General features: G+C 41.1%; 1 protein-coding gene across 1 annotated transcript in view; it reads right to left on the reverse strand.

The window, feature by feature from the left end:
• The window catches only part of ADAMTS9 (ADAM metallopeptidase with thrombospondin type 1 motif 9), a 154,709-nt gene that overhangs the window by 122,250 nt on the left and 10,894 nt on the right, over positions 1–21,565 (reverse strand). Inside the window, exons 4-5 of the mRNA XM_063291534.1 lie at positions 3,059–3,342; positions 1,684–1,767 (exon numbers count right to left, since the gene is read on the reverse strand). Coding sequence (XP_063147604.1) covers positions 1,684–1,767; positions 3,059–3,342 — 368 coding nt within the window. The remainder of the gene's footprint in view (positions 1–1,683; positions 1,768–3,058; positions 3,343–21,565) is intronic.

Raw genomic sequence — 21,565 nt, forward strand, 5'->3', positions numbered from 1 at the left:
TGTGGTGGGAATGAAAGAGGAGATTAGGAAAGCTCACAGCCTACCACCAACAGGCACGGGGAAGGAAAGGACAACTTATGCATTCAGGCTGCAGAAAAGGCAGCCACAAAATCAGAAGGACTAGCAAAAAAGGGAAGCGAAGGGAAAGCTGGGGAGGATGGTTGGGGAACTTCCATATAGCACTCTTCTTCAGGGAGCATTTCCAAACATAACAAAACATGGATAGCCCTCTCACCCACGCGTATCAATGGGGAGAAGAACACAAGATCCTTCGGCCCAGCCACATTTTGCTATGTAGACGATGCATCTGAAATTCAATAAAGCATCAGAGATAAGACAGCTCCTCCTTCATGGTCAGGTTGTGGGACTGCCTGTCTCGCATTGTCCCCTCTCTTGGGAGAGATGGGGGGTAATAGAAATTTGATAGATAGATAGATAGATAGATAGATAGATAGATAGATAGATAGATAGATAGATATTGTATCTGCCCAGCCAGTTCAACCTAGCAGTGTCCTAACAACCAGGAAACACACTGAGACAAGGAACTGGTCTCTAATATTTATTGCTAGTACTTAACAGGAATCCTAACAAACTGAAGAAGCGTGGGGAAAACCCAGACATATAACCCCCAAGGGTTAAGGCGGTCCCGATCTGTGTCTCTTTGAATGGCTGAACAATTCATCAGTGCTACGCATGCGCTTGACAGTCTGGATGGGAGCCTCCTGCTCGCCATCCTTACTCATGACAAGCAGGGTTGGCGCACTTTGGGTTCCATCGATTAAACAATGCCATCTGTCGGGACTCCAGAAGCACACCTTCTGTGTCACAGCATCTGCCCTCTGGAATGAGGTTCCACCCAAAATGTGAATGGCTCCCTTCCTACTGCTATTCCAAAGGGCCTTAAAGACCTGGCTCTTCGCCTGGGCCTTTGGCGAGGATGCATCATAGAATCATAGCATTGGAAGGAACTCTGGGGGTCTTCTAGTCCAACCCCCTTCTAGTCCAACCAGGATAACTGACGCCTCTTTCTTCTTCTTCGTTCCCCATCGTTGCTCTGTCTTGTGCCATTTTTGGGGTGTTTTTTTGTATTGATTTCTGTTTTTAACATTTGTAAACTGCCCAGAGTCGCTAGGATTTGGGCAGCATATAAATTTAACAAATTATGATTATTAAATAATGGTCAGCTCTGAACTACAAATTTGGGGGGTATACAAGACAATGCTGCATGTGACTTATTCTCACCATTAGTATGCACTGATTTTTTTAAAAAAATGATTGAAAACAGTATTCCACACCAGCTCCAGCTAGGCTAGGTTAAAAGCCCCATTCTTGCTAATACTGACCTGCAATGCTCATTTTATATATATACATACAGTATATGCGTGTGTGTATGTATATATATGTACATACACACACATATATACACACATACAACAGAGACACACAATGCAGGGTCTAATGATGTTTGGTCCTAATGCAAGCCAAAATATATAGGCCCCATTACTGAGATAGATTTAAACTACCTGCCTCCACAGTCAAGTTTCAGCAATATAAAATATAGTGAATTGTCGGGCATGACATGTTGTAAAGCATCTCCTTGAAGGAATAATTAAGAAGAAGGCATTACAGGAAATATAACAAGCAGACACACACAAGAAAGGGAGCTTCCTCAAAAGCAATTACCTGTTCATTATGTATGATGGCTAATTTCACAATAACGATATTAATTAAATTCCCAATGCTTGGGTCTTTGTATATAGATGCTACCTGCATAAAAGATAAATTTAAAAAACATTAATTAGCATGCAAGCAAGGAAAGAATTGGCAGCTTTTTTCTTCATCTGAAAAAGCTGCAGCTTTATTGATATTGACGAATACACAAGGAAGCAAGAATTGAAAGCTAAAGAGTAGGAAATGCTACACCATAAAGCAGCAGGCAACAAAGATTGGAACTGGATATTACTTTGCTCCTTTCAGTAAGCAAGGACAAGCACAGAGCAGAAAAACAGCCCTGGGCTACCAGACTGACTGACAATCTTTCCTATCCTGATGGGTATTCTCTTTCTTAACTCATATTATTTATACATCCTCTCTTTTGACAATCACACAGGTACTGGCCTGGAAATGCAGCTTCTACATCCATAAAGTATAAAGCACCCTCTTGGTGGTCAGGAAATGAAAGCCACTTTCATTCCACTTTAAAGCCAAAAGGAAATCTAAAGTTGAAATGAAGAACCAAGCAAAAAAGAGTGGCTTGAGAAGTGTACACCAGTTTCAAAAGAGAAAACAGAAAAAATATTCTCTGTTTATGTAATACACCAAAATACAGTATGTAAAACATTATTACCTGGAAAAAAAAAACTAGAAAGGGCTTTGGGGTTTTTTGTTTGTTTGTTTGTGGGTTGTTTTTTTTTTTCAAGAAATCACTGTTCTCTGGAAAAAATTGGGCAGGCAATTTGGTAATTATAAGTCTGGGAGTAAACAGAGATCACATAAAAAAATAGATGTTTCCACATACAAAGACTCACCTCAATATGCAAAACTATACACAATTGTAAACAAAAATCCTGAATTTAAAGACATGTAGCTTCCAGGATCTTACAGCGTGTTTTGGACATAGAAATAATGAAGTATTTCAGTCAATAATTCCATTGTTTAGAGTGGGAATTTCTGGACTCAAGCTGAATGTCGCTTTCAGGACTCCCTCATAAGAACTGCCCACAGAATATAATGGAAAAATCCAGGAGTTTAGCATATTTACAACTGCCCAGTCATTTCCCTTGATGTAAGTTCTACATGTGTAAGCACCCACTACAAAGATAACTTGCTCTATCTTGAAGGCTCTCTTTGAGCTATCAGACTTTGAGCCAGGATTCCAAAGCCTTGGCGGCACCTCCATGGACTGAAGAACCATTCCTCTGCGGATTGTCCCATCCTATACTTAGAAGCCAACAGAAGGAGAAACACTAACACAGGGACCCAGTCGTTTCAGTCAGTGGGCAAGTATGACATTTTAAGAGCACAGTGAGGGTACACAGCAATATATTTTAATACTTACTATGGACATCAATGTCAAAATGTAATGCTGAAGATTTGTTCCATGGTATGCAGCCATTCGACTGTCTGCCACCACCATAACTTCCACATACCGAGGATAGGACAAAAATCGCTTCATTCTTTGTGGACTGTTTTTTCTCCTTATGTTGCCAGTCTTGTTTTCACCGGATGCTGGAAATTGCCCTAAGTTAAGTTTCAAAGCTTCTACGTCAGAGAGTATGCTATTTGGGGGCCACTGCCTTGCCCTGCTTTGTCTTTTAGGCTTTCTGTGATTTTTTGGGTGGCCTGCAGTTTTAAAAGAAAGTAAAGCAGTAAGTATTCTCTACAAGATACCTTAGTAAGACATAGAAACCAATCCAAACCGTACTCATTCTTAATACAGTAATACAAAATACCATGCTCAAAAGCAGGGATTTAAGTGGAGAAATGAGAAATATACAGTATGTTTTACATCTTTTCCAGATCTGTACACAAACCAAAATGCTGTCATGTGTCAAAATCCATAGTTTTTAAAAGATGCTATGATGCAGATTGAAATTCAAAATATGCATACAAAATGTGTATATTAGGAAAACGCACACACAAACTGCACGTATTAGGGGAAAGCATGCGAAGTGTCATTTTCATAGCACACCAAATTTGTCTTCAAAAGTGGGGGGGGGACATTTTCTACTTGTACATATTATGGGGTAGCCTGAAATCCTTTTTGGATTGGAAAGAACGCTTTTCTTTTTTAAATTAATTTTTAAAAACATTACGGTTAAATTTTCTTAAAAGACATAGCATGTTAATTAGAATTGATAACAAATCTATGTGTATCTACTTCAGACAAAACCTAAACTGTTATATAATAAACTATATGCTGAAAAAGAAAATGTAAACTAACCTGGCTAAAAAACTTAAGAAAGCTAAAAAAAAACCCAAGGAAAAATGTTAAAAAGTAACATATAAATGAACTATACAAAGAGGGAAGTAAAATATAATAATGAAATTACCAAACCATTCATATTTCAAAATTATAGTGCTATTCTACAAACGCTTAAATTATATTAATATAAATAGCTACTGTTCAATGTTTAAATAGTAAATTGAGCCTAGACCACAGAAAGTCATATTGTCTAGGGGGGAAAAAATCTGAATGTATACCTCTGCACCTATTTTATAACTTTCATTCCTGAATGTCAATAAAATTAGCAACCATATCATTTAAGAGAACTATACATGCAAAGGACATTTCTATTTGCCAGTAGTTCCAGTAACTCTGTCATTAATCTTGTGGGGTTGTTTTCAATTGGTGACAGCAGTGTAAGCCAAAGGCTTGCTTCTTACTAAATGATTTAGCAGAATATAGTTTGCACAACTGTTTTTAAATTTCAGCAACAGTAAATGGAGTCTTACTTAAAACAAAAACAGATAAAGAAAGAGAGAAAAGCACAGCTAAGAATCAAGTCCAGGCAGCAAATAGCCCAAGCGGTACAATGGTAGGTCTAGAAATTTTTTAAAAACTTAAGATATCCAGGCTGTATGGCAAATTGTCTATACATAATCCCTGTGCCCATGAGGGTTGTTATGCTAAACTGAGAAACTGAAAGAGGACAATCACATATTCTTAGCGCCTCTGACTTCTTTCAGGTCTACATTAAAATAGTCTTTCAAAAACTAAAGCATTCTGGCCTACAAAACATGAAAATAAAAGCAAATGTGGTTCAGTTTCAAGTCTGTGAAAGATCATGTGTGTGTGCGGGAGCGAGGTGGGATTTCTATAGTAATTCAGCCACCTCAGGGCTAAATACAATAAGGAGAGAGTTAGTTATTTCAAAAGGCTTTCACAGAGCTTATTGTATGTTAACTAATGCTCCCTCTGGCAATTGCACCCATAGCGTAGACTGAAAGTGATGGGGATTTTCTTACTGGCTGAATCTCAAATGGTATTGCCCTTATTCAGAACTTTAACAGATGCACCCTCAGTGTGTCTCAGTACACTGGGGATGCGGCAGCGATAACTGGATTACAAGACTAGAGATCCTGTCTTGCATACAATATCATGAACATGTATGGTTCTTGTTTACTGCAGGTTCTAAGACAGAGCTGTGCTGAATCTTTGTTCTAAAAGCAAGGAAGTCAAAGTGTACAGTCTGTTCTCAACTTGAAGCGTCTTGGGTCTAACTGGATCTAGAGAATTATGGAAATGTTCCATACATTCTCCTGCTGATGGAAGAGTAAGCAGCAGCTTTGGTTGAAAGGGTTTTGGATTGGAATCACAACTTCTGGGAATGAACTCAGGAAGAGGGCCTGAGAGACTAAAAGGAAGAAAATTGAATTCCTTACAAATTCTGTGGTTTAGAAGGTCTGGATCAACGTAAGTGGAAATATACCAAGAGATATGGAAAAGGCACCAGAGCTGGTTATTTAGGTTGGAATGAAACTGACAGTCAACATTACTAACAAGGATATGAGAAAGCATAGGATAAGAATAGAAACTGCAGACTCAGTTTCGTCATCACCATAGCTAATTCTCATACACGTTGGCTGTCAATTACGGCATTTTACCCAAATAACTTGGGCTTTCTCCATGTTATCGTGGAAAATATTATCCTATGTTTGTACTACGCATAATCCCTTGATTGAATAAACAGCAACATCTACATCTCCCATGGTCTTCTAGGCTGGGTCATGCTGTTACACAAACTGCATGTTGTTAACCCAGGTTTAGAGATACTACGCTGTATGAACTCAGCCAAATGGCAAAGGCCAGGACCGCAGAGAGAAGAGTGAGAAATAGCGAAGAGGAAAAACCTCCCTCTCCTCTAAGTATGATTTATTTACTTACAATATTTATACACTGTCAGTTCCATGTGGTCTCCTGATGGTTTACAGAATATTCATAAAACCATTCAGAGAATTAAAACCATAACATAATCAAAACTCCCTCAGAATCGACATCCCAGCAATGCTATACGTTAAACATTTTATGGAATAATTCTGTCTTTACTGCTTTCTCAAACACCATCAGGAAGGGCGTCATCCAGATCCCTGGAAGAAGACTATTCCATAGTCTATATAATGCTTCCCACCAAATGTCACATGGGAGAGACCCTCAACATCCCAATTTGGGTACACGCACTGATAATTTTATCTCCATGCCAGGAAAAAGACTCCTACGTTCGGAGTATCAACCATTCAGTTCTGCTAAATGGAAAATAACAAGTCTAATACAACTACTGAGCTTTCCAAGTCTTTTCTTATTGGTCTAATCCATACCCCTGAATAGTGCTCTTTCTATTAACAGTCTTGGTAACAACTGCACATAAGCTAGTATATCAGGATGCAGAGAAGAAGAGTTCATTTATTATTTCTTATTCAGGCTTTCTTCAGCAAAGGATCGTTACCTTGTCGTGGTGCTGGAGCTTGAGCACCTCAGTGATGCCATGAGCTAAACCGTGAAGGGCCACCCGAGACGGGAAGGTCATGACAGAGAGGTCAGACTAAATGCGATCCCTGGGGAAGGTAATGGCAACCCACCTCAGTATTCTTGCCGTGAAAACTAAATGGATCAGTACAACCAGAGATATGTCGGTATACCATCGGAAGATGAGACCCCCAGGTCGGAAGATGGTCAAAATGCTACTGGGGAGGAACAGAGGATGAGCTCAACTAGCCCCAGACGTGATGACGCAGCTAGCTCAAAGCCGAAAGGACGGCTAGCGGCCAACGGTGCTGGTGGTGAACGGCGAATCCGATGTTCTAAGGATCAACACACCACTGGAACCTGGAATGTAAGATCTATGAGCCTGGGCAAATTGGATGTGGTTATTGGTGAGATGTCAAGATTAAAGATAGACATTTTGGGTGTCAGTGAAATGAAATGGACTGGAATGGGCCACTTCACATCAAATGACCACCAGATCTACTACTGTGGACAAGAGGACCACAGAAGAAATGGAGTAGCCTTCATAATTAATAGTAAAGTGGCTAAAGCAGTGCTTGGATACAATCCAAAAAACGATAGAATGATCTCAATTCGAAGTCAGGGCAAGCCATCTAACATCACAGTGATCCAAATATACGCCCCAACCACAGATGCTGAAGAAGCTGAAGTACAGCAGTTCTATGAGGATCTGCAGCACCTACTGGACAACACGCCTAAAAGAGATGTTATTTTCATCACAGGAGACTGGAATGCTAAGGTGGGCAGTCAAACGACACCTGGAATTACAGGTAAGCATGGCCTGGGAGAACAAAATGAAGCAGGACATAGGCTGATAGAATTTTGCCAAGACAACTCACTCTGCATAACGAACACCCTCTTCCAACAACCTAAGAGACGGCTTTATACATGGACTTCACCAGATGGACAACACCGAAATCAGATTGACTACATCCTTTGCAGCCAAAGGTGGCGGACATCTATACAGTCGGTAAAAACAAGACCTGGAGCTGACTGTAGTTCAGATCACGAACTTCTTCTTGCACAATTTAGGATCAGACTAAAGGGATTAGGGAAGACCCACAGATCAGCTAGATATGAGCTCACTAATATTCCTAAGGAATATTCAGTGGAGGTGAAGAATAGATTTAAGGGACTGTACTTAGGAGATAGGGTCCCGGAAGAACTATGGACAGAAGTTCGCAACATTGTTCAGGAGGCGGCAACAAAATACATCCCAAAGAAAGAGAAAACCAAGAAGGCAAAATGGCTGTCTGCTGAGACACTAGAAGTAGCCCAAGAAAGAAGGAAAGCAAAAGGCAACAGCGATACGGGGAGATATGCCCAATTAAATGCAAAATTCCAGAGGTTAGCCAGAAGAGATAAGGAATTATTTTTAAACAAGCAATGCGCGGAAGTGGAAGAAGACAATAGAATAGGAAGGACAAGAGACCTCTTCCAGAAAATTAGAAACATTGGAGGTAAATTCCAGGCCAAAATGGGTATGATCAAAAACAAAGATGGCAAGAAGAGAAGAAGAAGAGATCAAGAAAAGGTGGCAAGAATATACAGAAGACCTGTATAGAAGGATAACAATATCGGGGATAGCTTTGACGGTGTGGTCAGTGAGCTAGAGCCAGACATCCTGAAGAGTGAGGTTGAATGGGCCTTAAGAAGCATTGCTAATAACAAGGCAGCAGGAGACGACGGCATCCCAGCTGAACTGTTCAAAATCTTGCGAGATGATGCTGTCAAGGTAATGCATGCTATATGCCAGCAAATTTGGAAAACACAAGAATGGCCATCAGATTGGAAAAAATCAACTTATATCCCCATACCAAAAAAGGGAAACACTATAGAATGTTCAAACTATCGAACAGTGGCACTCATTTCACATGCCAGTAAGGTAATGCTCAAGATCCTGCAAGGTAGACTTCAGCAATTCATGGAGCGAGAATTGCCAGATGCACAAGCTGGGTTTAGAAAAGGCAGAGGAACTAGGGAACAAATTGCCAATATCCGCTGGATAATGTTAAAAGCCAGGGAGTTTCAGAAAAACATCTATTTCTGTTTTATTGGCTATTCTAAAGCCTTTGACTGTGTTGTTGTTGTTTATTCGTTTAGTCGCTTCCGACTCTTCGTGACTTCATGGACCAGCCCACGCCAGAGCTTCCTGTCGGTCGTCAACACCCCCAGCTCCCCCAGGGACGAGTCCGTCACCTCTAGAATATCATCCATCCATCTTGCCCTTGGTTGGCCCCTCTTCCTTTTGCCTTCCACTCTCCCTAGCATCAGCATCTTCTTCAGGGTGTCCTGTCTTCTCATTATGTGGCCAAAGTATTTCAGTTTTGCCTTTAATATCATTCCCTCAAGTGAGCAGTCTGGCTTTATTTCCTGGAGGATGGACTGGTTGGATCTTCTTGCAGTCCAAGGCACTCTCAGAATTTTCCTCCAACACCACAGTTCAAAAGCATCGATCTTCCTTCGCTCAGCCTTCCTTATGGTCCAGCTCTCGCAGCCATATGTTACTACAGGGAACACCATTGCTTTAACTATGCGGGCCTTTGTTGTCAGTGTGATGTCTCTGCTCTTAACTATTTTATCGAGATTGGTCATTGCTCTTCTTCCAAGGATTAAGCGTCTTCTGATTTCCTGACTGCAGTCAGCATCTGCAGTAATCTTTGCACCTAGGAATACAAAGTCTTTCACTGCTTCTACATTTTCTCCCTCTATTTGCCAGTTATCAATCAAGCTGGTTGCCATAATCTTGGTTTTTTTGAGGTTTAGCTGCAAGCCAGCTTTTGCACTTTCTTCTTTCACCTTCATCATAAGGCTCCTCAGTTCCTCTTCACTTTCAGCCATCAAAGTGGTATCATCTGCATATCTGAGATTGTTAATGTTTCTTCCAGAGATTTTAACTCCAGCCTTGGATTCCTCAAGCCCAGCTTGTCGCATGATGTGTTCTGCATACAAGTTGAATAGGTAGGGTGAGAGTATACAGCCCTGCCGTACTCCTTTCCCAATCTTAAACCAGTCCGTTGTTCCGTGGTCTGTTCTTACTGTTGCTACTTGGTCGTTACACAGATTCCTCAGGAGGCATACAAGATGACTTGGTATCCCCATACCACTAAGAACTTGCCACAATTTGTTATGGTCCACACAGTCAAAGGCTTTAGAATAGTCAATAAAACAGAAATAGATGTTTTTCTGAAACTCCCTGGCTTTTTCCATTATCCAGCGGATATTGGCAATTTGGTCTCTAGTTCCTCTGCCTTTTCTAAATCCAGCTTGTACATCTGGCAATTCTCGCTCCATGACCTGCTGAAGTCTACCTTGCAGGATCTTGAGCATTACCTTACTGGCATGTGAAATGAGTGCCACTGTTCGATAGTTTGAACATTCTTTAGTGTTTCCCTTTTTTGGTATGGGGATATAAGTTGATTTTTTCCAGTCTGATGGCCATTCTTGTGTTTTCCAAATTTGCTGGCATATAGCATGCATTACCTTGACAGCATCATCTTGCAAGATTTTGAACAGTTCAGCTGGGATGCCGTCGTCTCCTGTTGCCTTGTTATTAGCAATGCTTCTTAAGGCCCACTCAACCTCACTCTTCAGGATGTCTGGCTCTAGCTCACCGACCACACTGTCAAAGCTATCCCCGATATTGTTATCCTTCCTATACAGGTTTTCTGTATATTCTTGCCACCTTTTCTTGATCTCTTCTTCTTCTGTTAGGTCCTTGCCATCTTTGTTTTTGATCATACCCATTTTGGCCTGGAATTTACCTCCAATGTTTCTAATTTTCTGGAAGAGGTCTCTTGTCCTTCCTATTCTATTGTCTTCTTCCACTTCCGCGCATTGCTTGTTTAAAAATAATTCCTTATCTCTTCTGGCTAACCTCTGGAATTTTGCATTTAATTGGGCATATCTCCCCCTATCACTGTTGCCTTTTGCTTTCCTTCTTTCTTGGGCTACTTCTAGTGTCTCAGCAGACAGCCATTTTGCCTTCTTGGTTTTCTCTTTCTTTGGGATGTATTTTGTTGCTGCCTCCTGAACAATGCTGCCAACTTCTGTCCAGAGTTCTTCCGGGACCCTATCTACTAAGTCCAGTCCCTTAAATCTATTCTTCACCTCCACTGCATATTCCTTAGGAATATTAGTGAGCTCATATCTAGCTGATCTGTGGGTCTTCCCTAATCTCTTTAGTCTGATCCTAAATTGTGCAAGAAGAAGTTCGTGATCTGAACTACAGTCAGCTCCAGGCCTTGTTTTTACCGACTGTACAGATGTCCGCCACCTTTGGCTGCAAAGGATGTAATCAATCTGATTTCGGTGTTGTCCATCTGGTGAAGTCCATGTATAAAGCCGTCTCTTAGGTTGTTGGAAGAGAGTGTTTGTTATGCAGAGTGAATTGTCTTGGCAAAATTCTATCAGCCTGTGTCCTGCTTCGTTTTGTTCTCCCAGGCCATACTTACCTGTAATTCGAGGTGTCATTTGACTGCCCACCTTAGCATTCCAGTCTCCTGTGATGAAAATAACATCTCTTTTAGGCGTGTTGTCCAGTAGGTGCTGCAGATCCTCATAGGACTGCTCTACTTCAGCTTCTTCAGCATTTGTGGTTGGGGCGTATATTTGGATCACTGTGATGTTAGATGGCTTGCCCTGAATTCGAATTGAGATCATTCTGTCGTTTTTTGGGTTGTATCCAAGCACTGCTTTAGCCACTTTACTATTAATTATGAAGGCTACTCCATTTCTTCTGTGGTCCTCTTGTCCGCAGTAGTAGATCTGGTGGTCATTTGATGTGAAGTGGCCCATTCCAGTCCATTTCAGTTCACTGATGCCCAAAATGTCTATCTTTAATCTTGACATCTCACCAATAACCACATCCAATTTGCCCTGGCTCATAGATCTTACATTCCAGGTTCCAATGGTGTGTTGATCCTTAGAACATCGGACTCGCCGTTCACCACCAGCACCGTCGGCCGCTAGCCGTCCTTTCAGCTTTGAGCTAGCTGCGTCATCACGTCTGGGGCTAGTTGAGCTCATCCTCTGTTCCTCCCCAGTAGCATTTTGACCATCTTCTGACCTGGGGGTCTCATCTTCCGATGGTATACCGACATATCTCTGGTTGTACTGATCCATTTAGTTTTCACGGCAAGAATACTGAGGTGGGTTGCCATTACCTTCCCCAGGGATCGCATTTAGTCTGACCTCTCTGTCATGACCTTCCCGTCTTGGGTGGCCCTTCACGGTTTAGCTCATGGCATCATTGAGGTGCTCAAGCTCCAGCACCACGACAAGGTAACGATCCTTTGCTTGGAGTTTGACTGTGTGGACCATAACAAATTGTGGCAAGTTCTTAGTGGTATGGGGATACCAAGTCATCTCGTATGCCTCCTGAAGAATCTGTATAACAACCAAGTAGCAACGGTAAGAACAGACCACGGAACAACGGAATGGTTTAAGATTGGGAAAGGAGTATGGCAGGGCTGTATACTCTCACCCTACCTATTCAACTTGTACGCAGAACACATCATGCGACATGCTGGGCTTGAGGAATCCAAGGCTGGAGTTAAAATCGCTGGAGGAAACATTAACAATGTCAGATATGCAGATGATACCACTTGGATGGCTGAAAGCGAAGAGGAACTGAGGAGCCTTATGATGAAGGTGAAAGAAGAAAGTGCAAAAGCTGGCGTGCAGCTAAACCTCAAAAAAAACCAAGATTATGGTAACCAGCTTGATTGATAACTGGCAAATAGAGGGAGAAAATGTAGAAGCAGTGAAAGACTTTGTATTTCTAGGTGCGAAGATTACTGCAGATGCTGACTGCAGTCAGGAAATCAGAAGACGCTTAATCCTTGGGAGAAGAGCAATGACAATTCTCATTAAAACAGTTAAGAGCAGAGACATCACACTGACAACAAAGGCCCGCATATTTAAAGCAATGGTGTTCCCCGTAGTAACATATGGTTGCAAGAGCTGGACCATAAGGAAGGCTGAGAGAAGGAAGATCGATGCTTTTGAACTGTGGTGTTGGAGGAAAATTCTGAGTGCCTTGGACTGCAAGAAGATCAAACCAGTCCATCCTCCAGGAAATCAAGCCAGACTGCTCACTTGAGGGAATGATATTCAAGGCAAAACTGAAATACTTTGGCCACATAATGAGAAGACAGGACACCGTGGAGAAGATGCTGATGCTGGGGAGAGTGGAAGGCAAAAGGAAGAAGGGCCGACCAAGGGCAAGATGGATGGATGATATTCTAGAGGTGACGGATTCGTCCCTGGGGGAGCTGGGGGTGTTGATGACCGACAGGAAGCTCTGGAGTGGGCTGGTCCATGAAGTCACGAAGAGTCCGAAGCAACTAAACGAATAAACAACAATTCAGGCTTTAACAAGTTTCTTTAACAATTTAAAGAAGGAGTTTTGGCAGGAGCAAAGCTAGTGGTTGGGACAAAAAATCTCTCTTAGGTAATGAGGAAGCCCATACAGGGAACATTTTCTATCAGTTCCTGAGAAGGACCATCTGTTCTCCTTTACTTTCTCTATGACACCATTGAGCAGCTGTGTGCTCTCATGGAAGGCAGAAGAAGCCCAAGACAGGGAGACCATTAAAAAACAGCTCCTGAAGAGGTTTTGCTCCGTCAGCTGCAGAAATCTTTAAAGTTTTATTTCTAATTCTGTAGTGTAGGAGGGGTAGCATGTGCTTATTTTTAACATTTAAATCTGTAGGGATTTTGGCAAAAAGTTGGCATGTAAATATATTAAGTAAATAAATCATACCATACAATTATCCATATTTTGTATTAGGACCCAGAGGAAGGGTGCTGGAACCAGCAGAGCAAGTATCAAAATTATGGTTTCACTCAATGGTTGGATTCACATAACGCAATTCAACTAAATACCTAGTGGTTGCATTTGCACACCTGTTAAACTTGATTACTATTAACCATAGTTTGTTTGTTTACAAATTGTACATCCCAGCTAATTTGGTTAATTGATGGTTCAGAGTACTGTGATAAACCAGAAAATGGGTTAAGTAAATAACCATGTGCCAATCCAGTATGTGTGGTGTGTGTGTGTGTCTATATATATAAATGAATGAACGAATGAATGAGACAAGCAATGTGACTTCTCCTTTCTTTATAGTCTACACTACACTATGTTGTTGAGTGACTCAGAGCTTATGCCACCATGAAATCCAACTCTTACTTCACTTCTGGTGGAACTAGTCCTAAAACATCCATAACAACAAAGGTGTCTATTCATTTCAGCTTATCTCTAAATGCTTCCATTATAGATAGTTTTCATTATTTCAAAGGTCCTTTTGATTATAGCTAATGAAAGCTGCTAACATTAAAGATAGTGGAAACTTATTCCATACTGCCGTTGCCTCACCTTCCCTCCACCCCTCCCCAAAACTGCCCAGGTAGATAATACAATAATACAGGCTACAGTAATCCAACTTTTGAGCATTCTGCTAATGTATTTCAACCCTGACTTAATGGGGTCACCCACAGAGAGTTCCATTTCTATGGTTTAGTGCACAGCTAAGAATGAGAACCAAGACTATTCATTCCCCACATGACTGAGAGTGCAAGGCTGGGAATAGGTCCCAATATTGTTGCTCCAGAAACCTCCATACACTTCAATCTATCAAAAAGCAATTTGAAACCAATCCACAATAATCTTTATTTCTGCTAATCTTGCAATTGCTGTTTATTCTTCTGGTCCGGTTGACCAACAGGAGAGGAGAAGGACACCATCCAGTTCAGGAAAGACACGAATCCCACTCCACACTCAAACACAAATAAAATAAATTGCTAACCTGCAGCACCCTCTCCCCCACATTTTTCATACAACTATATTCATGTGTGTTCATTTGTTTGTTGGTTTATTAGAAAAAAAAAACAAAAAACAAAATCTGGGAAGCTTCTATGATGGGAAGCTGTGAGTGGGAAAGCCAATCATAAAAAATGTATAGAAAAGCACTGAAATTCTCTATTCCATTTAAAAGCTGCAATTAGTTGTAAAGGTGAAATGTAAACATGCTGGCAATTTTGCAACCAGGCGCTTTCCCCAGTAATTGTGACCATGATGGCATGCTGCTACTATGGTGGCAGGGTGTGAGGAGGAAGTTAAAATTCTAAGTATATAGGAGACAATCTATGGCAGGGAGTAAGGAAAGAGAGTAATGACTGGCTTGAGCTCAGAGACTGCCCACAAGAACAGTAAAGCCCCTGTATAAAAGATTGCCCATCCTCCCCTTGCCAATGGTTTTGTATTCAATTTAGCTTTGTTTCTGTATTGTTTACCACAATCCTGCATACTGTTTACCTTTTAGGAGGAAAGCAATTGAATAAGCAAGCTGTCAGGGTATGGGCGGGGGAATCTAAATTATTCAGACCCCATCTGACTCAAGTATATGAGTATCTGATTTATACTACACATGTTATGGTGGGGGGGGGGGAGAGAAATCAACCACCAGGTGATTTCTTCATGCATTTAAGCTTCAAAGAGTTGTGATGTGCACTGAAGCCAGGGGACAAAGGGTCTCAGACAAAGCCTTTAGCACTTCTGTCACCCACACTTCACCTGATCAGTCACTGTTGAAAGGGGAAGAAAGACTTTGGCGTCAGATCCTACATAAGGCCCCAGAGGCTGGCACCATGCTAAGAACAATTTCAGTCTCTTAACGCCACGGCAGGAATCAGCGGAAGGCCTCTCTCCCCCTGACTGTAATCCCCTTTTGGCTCTTCTCAAGAACAGGGAAATCTGATCACTTTCCTACTCATACATGAGATGAGTAATGCTGGGTCACCAGAGCGCTTGGCCCTGGGTGAACATTTCACCTCTCTCAGGAATCCCTGCCCTCCGAGAAAAGCCAATGCATGCAGGCAGCCACACTGTCCACGGAGCACACAGGAGTCGGCTTTCGATAACGGCTTTTAGCCTTGCTCCGAATATATGAGAAATAACCTTATCAGCGGCTGCAGGCCAAAGCAGCCAGAGTTCTCCCCCCACCCCACCTCCAGCCTTGGGAGAGCAAAAAAAGGTCAAAAGGAAAAGGTTCTGCAGGAAGGAGGAGGCAACTTGCACGACACGTTTGAAAAACATAAAGGTGAAGCCAAGAAGAAAACCAAGGAAGCAAAGGAAAGGTCAACTGATAAGGAAGCCGAAGATGAAAATCATTCAGGACACTGAGGGGGAAAGAATCAGAACCAGCTCATTAAAAGGACACATCCTCAATGCAATACAGAGGGAGAATGAAACCAAGGAAGGCCATGCACAGGCTCACATACAGGGAGAAAAATGAAAGAAATATAGCAATAGAAAATGGAAGGAAACTGCAGTTGTGTGATCCTACCCATGTTTAGTCAGAGATAAGCCTTACTATGCACAATGGAACTTACTCCGAAGTAGTTGTATATAGAACTGCACCCCTAGTTTTACAAATATAAAATAAAATCCAAGCATCCACTGGTATAATCCGACTATCCCCGGTACAGTTTATTATCTCTGAATTTTATTACCTCTAAGCCCCTAGACTGTGTGCATAAAAGTTACTGTTAATAGGACTATACTGAGAGCCAGTTTGGTGTAGTGGTTGAGGCACCAGCCTATAAACCCAGAGACTGTGAGTTCTAGTCCTGCTTTAGACCCAAAGCCAGCAGGGTGACCTTGGGCCAGTCAGCCCTAGGAAGAAGGCACCAGCAAACCACTTCTGAAAAACCTTGCCAAGAACTTGTCCAGGCAGACTCCGAGAATCGGACACGATTGAACAGATTAATAAAAAAAGAACTATAAAATATTATGAAACAGAAAAAAGGTGTGATGCTAACATTCTTGCTTTTTTTCAAATTTCTACTAAAAATACTTCCCCCTATACTCTACTTGGACTTCACTCCTAGAATTCCAGGACCCTGTGGCTACTGGCTAGCGCGGCAGACTGGTTTGGAATTTGATCTGGAAGATGTTTGTTGTTGTTGTTTATTCATTTAGTCACTTCCGACTCTTCGTGACTTCATGGACCAGCCCACGCCAGAGCTTCCTGTCGGTTGTCAACACCCCCAGCTCCCCCAGGGACGAGTCCGTCACCTCTAGAATATCATCCATCCATCTTGCCCTTGGTTGGCCCCTCTTCCTTTTGCCTTCCACTCTCCCCAGCATCAGCATCTTCTCCAGGGTGTCCTGTCTTCTCATTATGTGGCCAGAGTATTTCAGTTTTGCCTTGAATATCATTCCCTCAAGTGAGCAGTCTGGCTTGATTTCCTGGAGGATGGACTGGTTTGATCTTCTTGCAGTCTTGCACTCTCAGAATTTTCCTTCAACACCACAGTTCAGAAGCATCTATTTTCCTTCTCTCAGCCTTCCTTATGGTCCAGCTCTCGCAGCCATATGTTACTACGGGGAATACCATTGCTTTAACTATGCGGACCTTTGTTGTCAGGGTGATGTCTCTGCTCTTAACTATTTTATCGAGATTTATCATTGCTCTTCTCCCAAGGATTAAGCGTCTTCTGATTTCCTGACTGCAGTAATCTTCGCACTTAGAAATACAAAGTCTTTCACTGCTTCTACATTTTCTCCCTCTATTTGCCAGTTATCAATCAAGCTGGTTGCCATAATCTTGGTTTTTTTGAGGTTTAGCTACAAGCCAGCTTTTGCACTTTCTTCTTTCACCTTCATCATAAGGTTCCTCAGTTCCTCTTCGCTTTCAGCCATCAAAGTGGTATCATCTGCATATCTGACATTGTTAATGTTTCCTCCAGCGATTTTAACTCCAGCCTTGGATTCCTCAAGCCCAGTATGTCGCATGATGTGTTCTGCGTACAAGTTGAATAGGTAGGGTGAGAGTATACAGCCCTGCCATACTCCTTTCCCAATCTTAAACCAGTCCGTTGTTCCGTGGTCTGTTCTTACCGTTGCTACTTGGTTGTTATACGGATTCTTCAGGAGGCATACAAGATGACTTGGTATCCCCATACCGCTAAGAACTTGCCACAATTTGTTATGGTCCACACAGTCAAAGGCTTTAGAATAGCCAATAAAACATAAATAGATGTTTTTCTGAAACTCCCTGGCTTTTAACATTATCCAGCGGATATTGGCAATTTGGTCCCTAGTTCCTCTGCCTTTTCTAAAGCCAGCTTGTACATCTGGCAATTCTCGCTCCATGAACTGCTGAAGTCTACCTTGCAGGATCTTGAGCATTACCTTACTGGCATGTGAAATGAGTGCCACTGTTCAATAGTTTGAACATTCTATAGTGTTTCCCTTTTTTGGTATGGGGATGTAAGTTGATTTTTTCCAATCTGATGGCCATTCTTGTGTTTTCCAAATTTGCTGGCATATAGCATGCATTACCTTGACAGCATCATCTCGCAAGATTTTGAACAGTTCCGCTGGGATGCCGTCGTCTCCTGCTGCCTTGTTATTAGCAATGCTTCTTAAGGCCCATTCAACCTCACTCTTCAGGATGTCTGGCTCTAGCTCACTGACCACACCGTCAAAGCTATCCCCGATATTGTTATCCTTCCTATACAGGTCTTCCGTATATTCTTGCCACCTTTTCTTGATCTCTTCTTCTGTTAGGTCCTTGCCATCTTTGTTTTTGATCATACACATTTTGGCCTGGAATTTACCTCCGATGTTTCTGATTTTCTGGAAGAGGTCTCTTGTCCTTCCTATTCTATTGTCTTCTTCCACTTCCGTGCATTGCTTGTTTTAAAATAATTCCTTGGTGGAAGATGTAGCCCCAGTATATCTGGAAGCATCAGATCATCATTCAACCTAAGTATATTTAATTTAAAAAAATATAAAGAGGAATTTGCCATTTTTTTAGCCAGCTGCTAGACCAGTGTTTCTCAACCTTGGCATCCAGAGTGTGGACTTCAACTCTCAGAATTCCTCAGCCAAGTTGTAGAAGTTACAGGAAGTGGAGAATTCCTGAGCCACTTCCCCACAAAATGTCAGAGACATTTCCATTCCTCAGAAAAAAAGAAGTGATATAATTTCTATCCTAGCATATAATGATCAAAATCAGAAAATCTTTAAGATCTCACTGAAACAAAGCCTATACCTATATGAACCCTTCTCTGATTATTTGCATAGTATACTGAGCCATATTACACCATAATTAGGTCACAAGCCACAGCAGTGGCTGAGTTCACATGCCAACCTAAGGCAAAACCAAGCAAATCAGATGCTTTAACATATGTGATCCTAGCCACCTGATCACCTGAAGGTACAGATTACTATTAGAACAGTATAGCAGCATAACTATCTGTGGTTTGTTAAAAAAGCCATAGATGCCTAGGTTCACACAAAGTGCTAAGTCATAAACCACAGTTTACAAACCACAATGGCTAGGACCATACAACACATTAAATCAAAACCAAATAAACATTTTCTGCAAGGAAGATGGTGGAAAGTATTCAGAGGAAAATGGCAACAATACTGTAAGAAAGTACCTGGAATACAAATCCTATGGGGATATCTTTTACCAACCAGACATGTGCATTAATAGCAAAGGAATTTTAAAAAAACTCAATAAAATGAACATGTCTTAAGGCATGCCAAAACAAAAAGGGAATAAAAATCATTCCTTTACATACAAAGCAATAATCCTAAACTAAGTGAAAAAATGGATTCAGGTGAAGCATTCCAATGTTGATACATTTATATTTTGTAAATGTTGTCCGAACCATTCTCTATACAACTGTAGTATGCAGAAGCTAAGCCCTAGAACTGGTAACTTCTAAGTAAGTGGCTGCAGTTTACAGCATTAGGTCACTAACCTTGGTTCTATTTGATAACGATAGCTCCACTAATCACCTGAATTTGAATTAAACCAAAAAAACCTTTCTGTTATGGGATTTGTTGAATGGTGCTGTTCAATCCAGTAGACGAACCTTGTATTGTTAGAGCTGGTCTACAGATAACGTAACTTCAGTCCTGGAGACCAATATCATAGATGACTGGGTGAACAAGGAGTAAAGGAAAAATACTGTATTTTATGTGAACCACTGAACATCATGAGTTTTCTGGACATGCTATTTTTGTGGTAAGCAAGAGAATCATAATAACCAACACACCCCACCCCCAAGAAAGGAAAGTATGTACCTGGCATCTTGGCAGTTTCAAACAATACATTTAACCAGTATTAACGTATTTGGATCTGCTGTTATTCTAGGAAGCAATAGAATCATGACAACAGAAACTAGAAAGGCAAAGCTATACTATAACAGGCATCTTGGTAGATTAAAAAAAATAAATTCTACTAGTATTAACTAATTTTGTAAATTTGTTTGTTTATTCAGTTATCAAATTTGTCACCGCCGTCTCCTCCCACCAGAGGGACTCTGAGTGGTAAATAATGAAAGCGATCCACCTATAAGTCACGTTTAGAGTAAAACTACATATTTCAATGGGACTTGTTACCTATGATAACCTGACCCAGGATTTCAAAGAGTTTACTTTAAGCATGATTAATTGAAACCATCTTCTGGTATATCCTGTAGGAAAATATGTGCAGAACTATTAAACTGGAATATAGGAGGATATGAAATGAACATCCTGTGTTTCATAGTGCTATGACTTGATATCACTCTATGGCCTCTACTGCAATAAAAAGTTAATTCCTGACCTTTTAACTAGTCTCCCTTTCATTATCATTAAGCAAATCTTAATTCTTCTCTCAGTATCCTATCTCAACAACTCAGGAAAGCCTCAACTCCTAAAATGTGCTATGAGAAATTTCCTTTCTTTATGAAAGGTTATTTTTAAGTTCCCAATCCCCTCCTCCTCCTGGCTGTCCCCTTCACTTCCCCTCCCTACAATAACTGGAAATGTTTAGATCAGAGTTATTTGAAGCTCGGATCTGAAAGACCACTCAACAGGGATGCTGGCACAAAGAATTACAGTTGGCACTGATTTGAGCTTATGACTAGAAGACTCCATTGGTAGCTACATTCAGTCCTGTGCAGTTGCAACCAGACCTTAACACATCACAACTACCAAAATGGAATATTCATAGTTGACAAGCTCCAAGGCACGATGAACTTAAAAAAGAACAGAAACACCAACTATATCTACTGTAGTTGGCAATTCAGATTGATCTAATACAAGCAAAACAAAAACAACATTTAAATTTAAATTCTACCCTGTGCATCCTAAGGACAGTAATTCAATCACAAAAGATATGTTTTGCAGCCAGAAGCACCTACAGCCCTTGCCCAGATTCTCCAGGTAGAGGTGGGAAAGACTCCTGCCAAGTGATATTGTAGGCATCAGAGAGCTATGTGGGACAATTAAGGCTGAAATTGTCTACCTGTTTAGCTGAGGGTAAATTTCCCTGCAATTATCCGTGAACAGATTGCACTGTCAATATTTGGCAGCTTGTTTTGCCTTGCATATATGCTATTTAATTTTCTGGGCTGCAAACCCTGGGATCAATGGCAAGCTATGTGACCACATGAAGATCCCACACCAGGCCAGTTCTCTGGTGCTTAATTGAGATGCACAGACACCTTTGATTGATATCAACCTGAAAGCAAGAGATCACTCACATCCTGATGTGATAGAGGCAAGAAATCCTGTGCATTTCCCATCCATTCTCTCTAGATTCCTTTTATCCAAATTCTTTCTATAATTGCTATGTGACACATCTAGACCCTGTACAACTCTAGGACTTGAACTGGAAACAGGAAGTATTCTATTAAGCCAGATGGGAGACAAGAGGAAAGTGGGGAAGCAGGAAGGAAGGAGCCTATATTCTGATGGATGGAAATGTGACTTCTAAATGGAGCCAACAGTTATCTGTGAGTCATGGGAAACTCATCAGCTAAGATTTTTTTTTTCATCTTGAAAGAAACAGGGATCAATAAAAATTATGTTCTCTTCAATTTTAAAAGCTATCATCTTTAAATTCTCCATACCTGACCTGACTTTGGAATATACATACATTCTCGATCTGTCTTGATCTGAACAGTTCTCCTTGGGTTAAGCAACATTTATTCCAGTAAAGGAATAAAGAATAGTAACTCAACAAAATTAAAGGAATAAGATAAGCAAAA

The sequence above is a fragment of the Candoia aspera genome, chromosome 2 (genome assembly GCF_035149785.1).
Source record: "Candoia aspera isolate rCanAsp1 chromosome 2, rCanAsp1.hap2, whole genome shotgun sequence".
NCBI classification, from domain to species: domain Eukaryota; kingdom Metazoa; phylum Chordata; class Lepidosauria; order Squamata; family Boidae; genus Candoia; species Candoia aspera.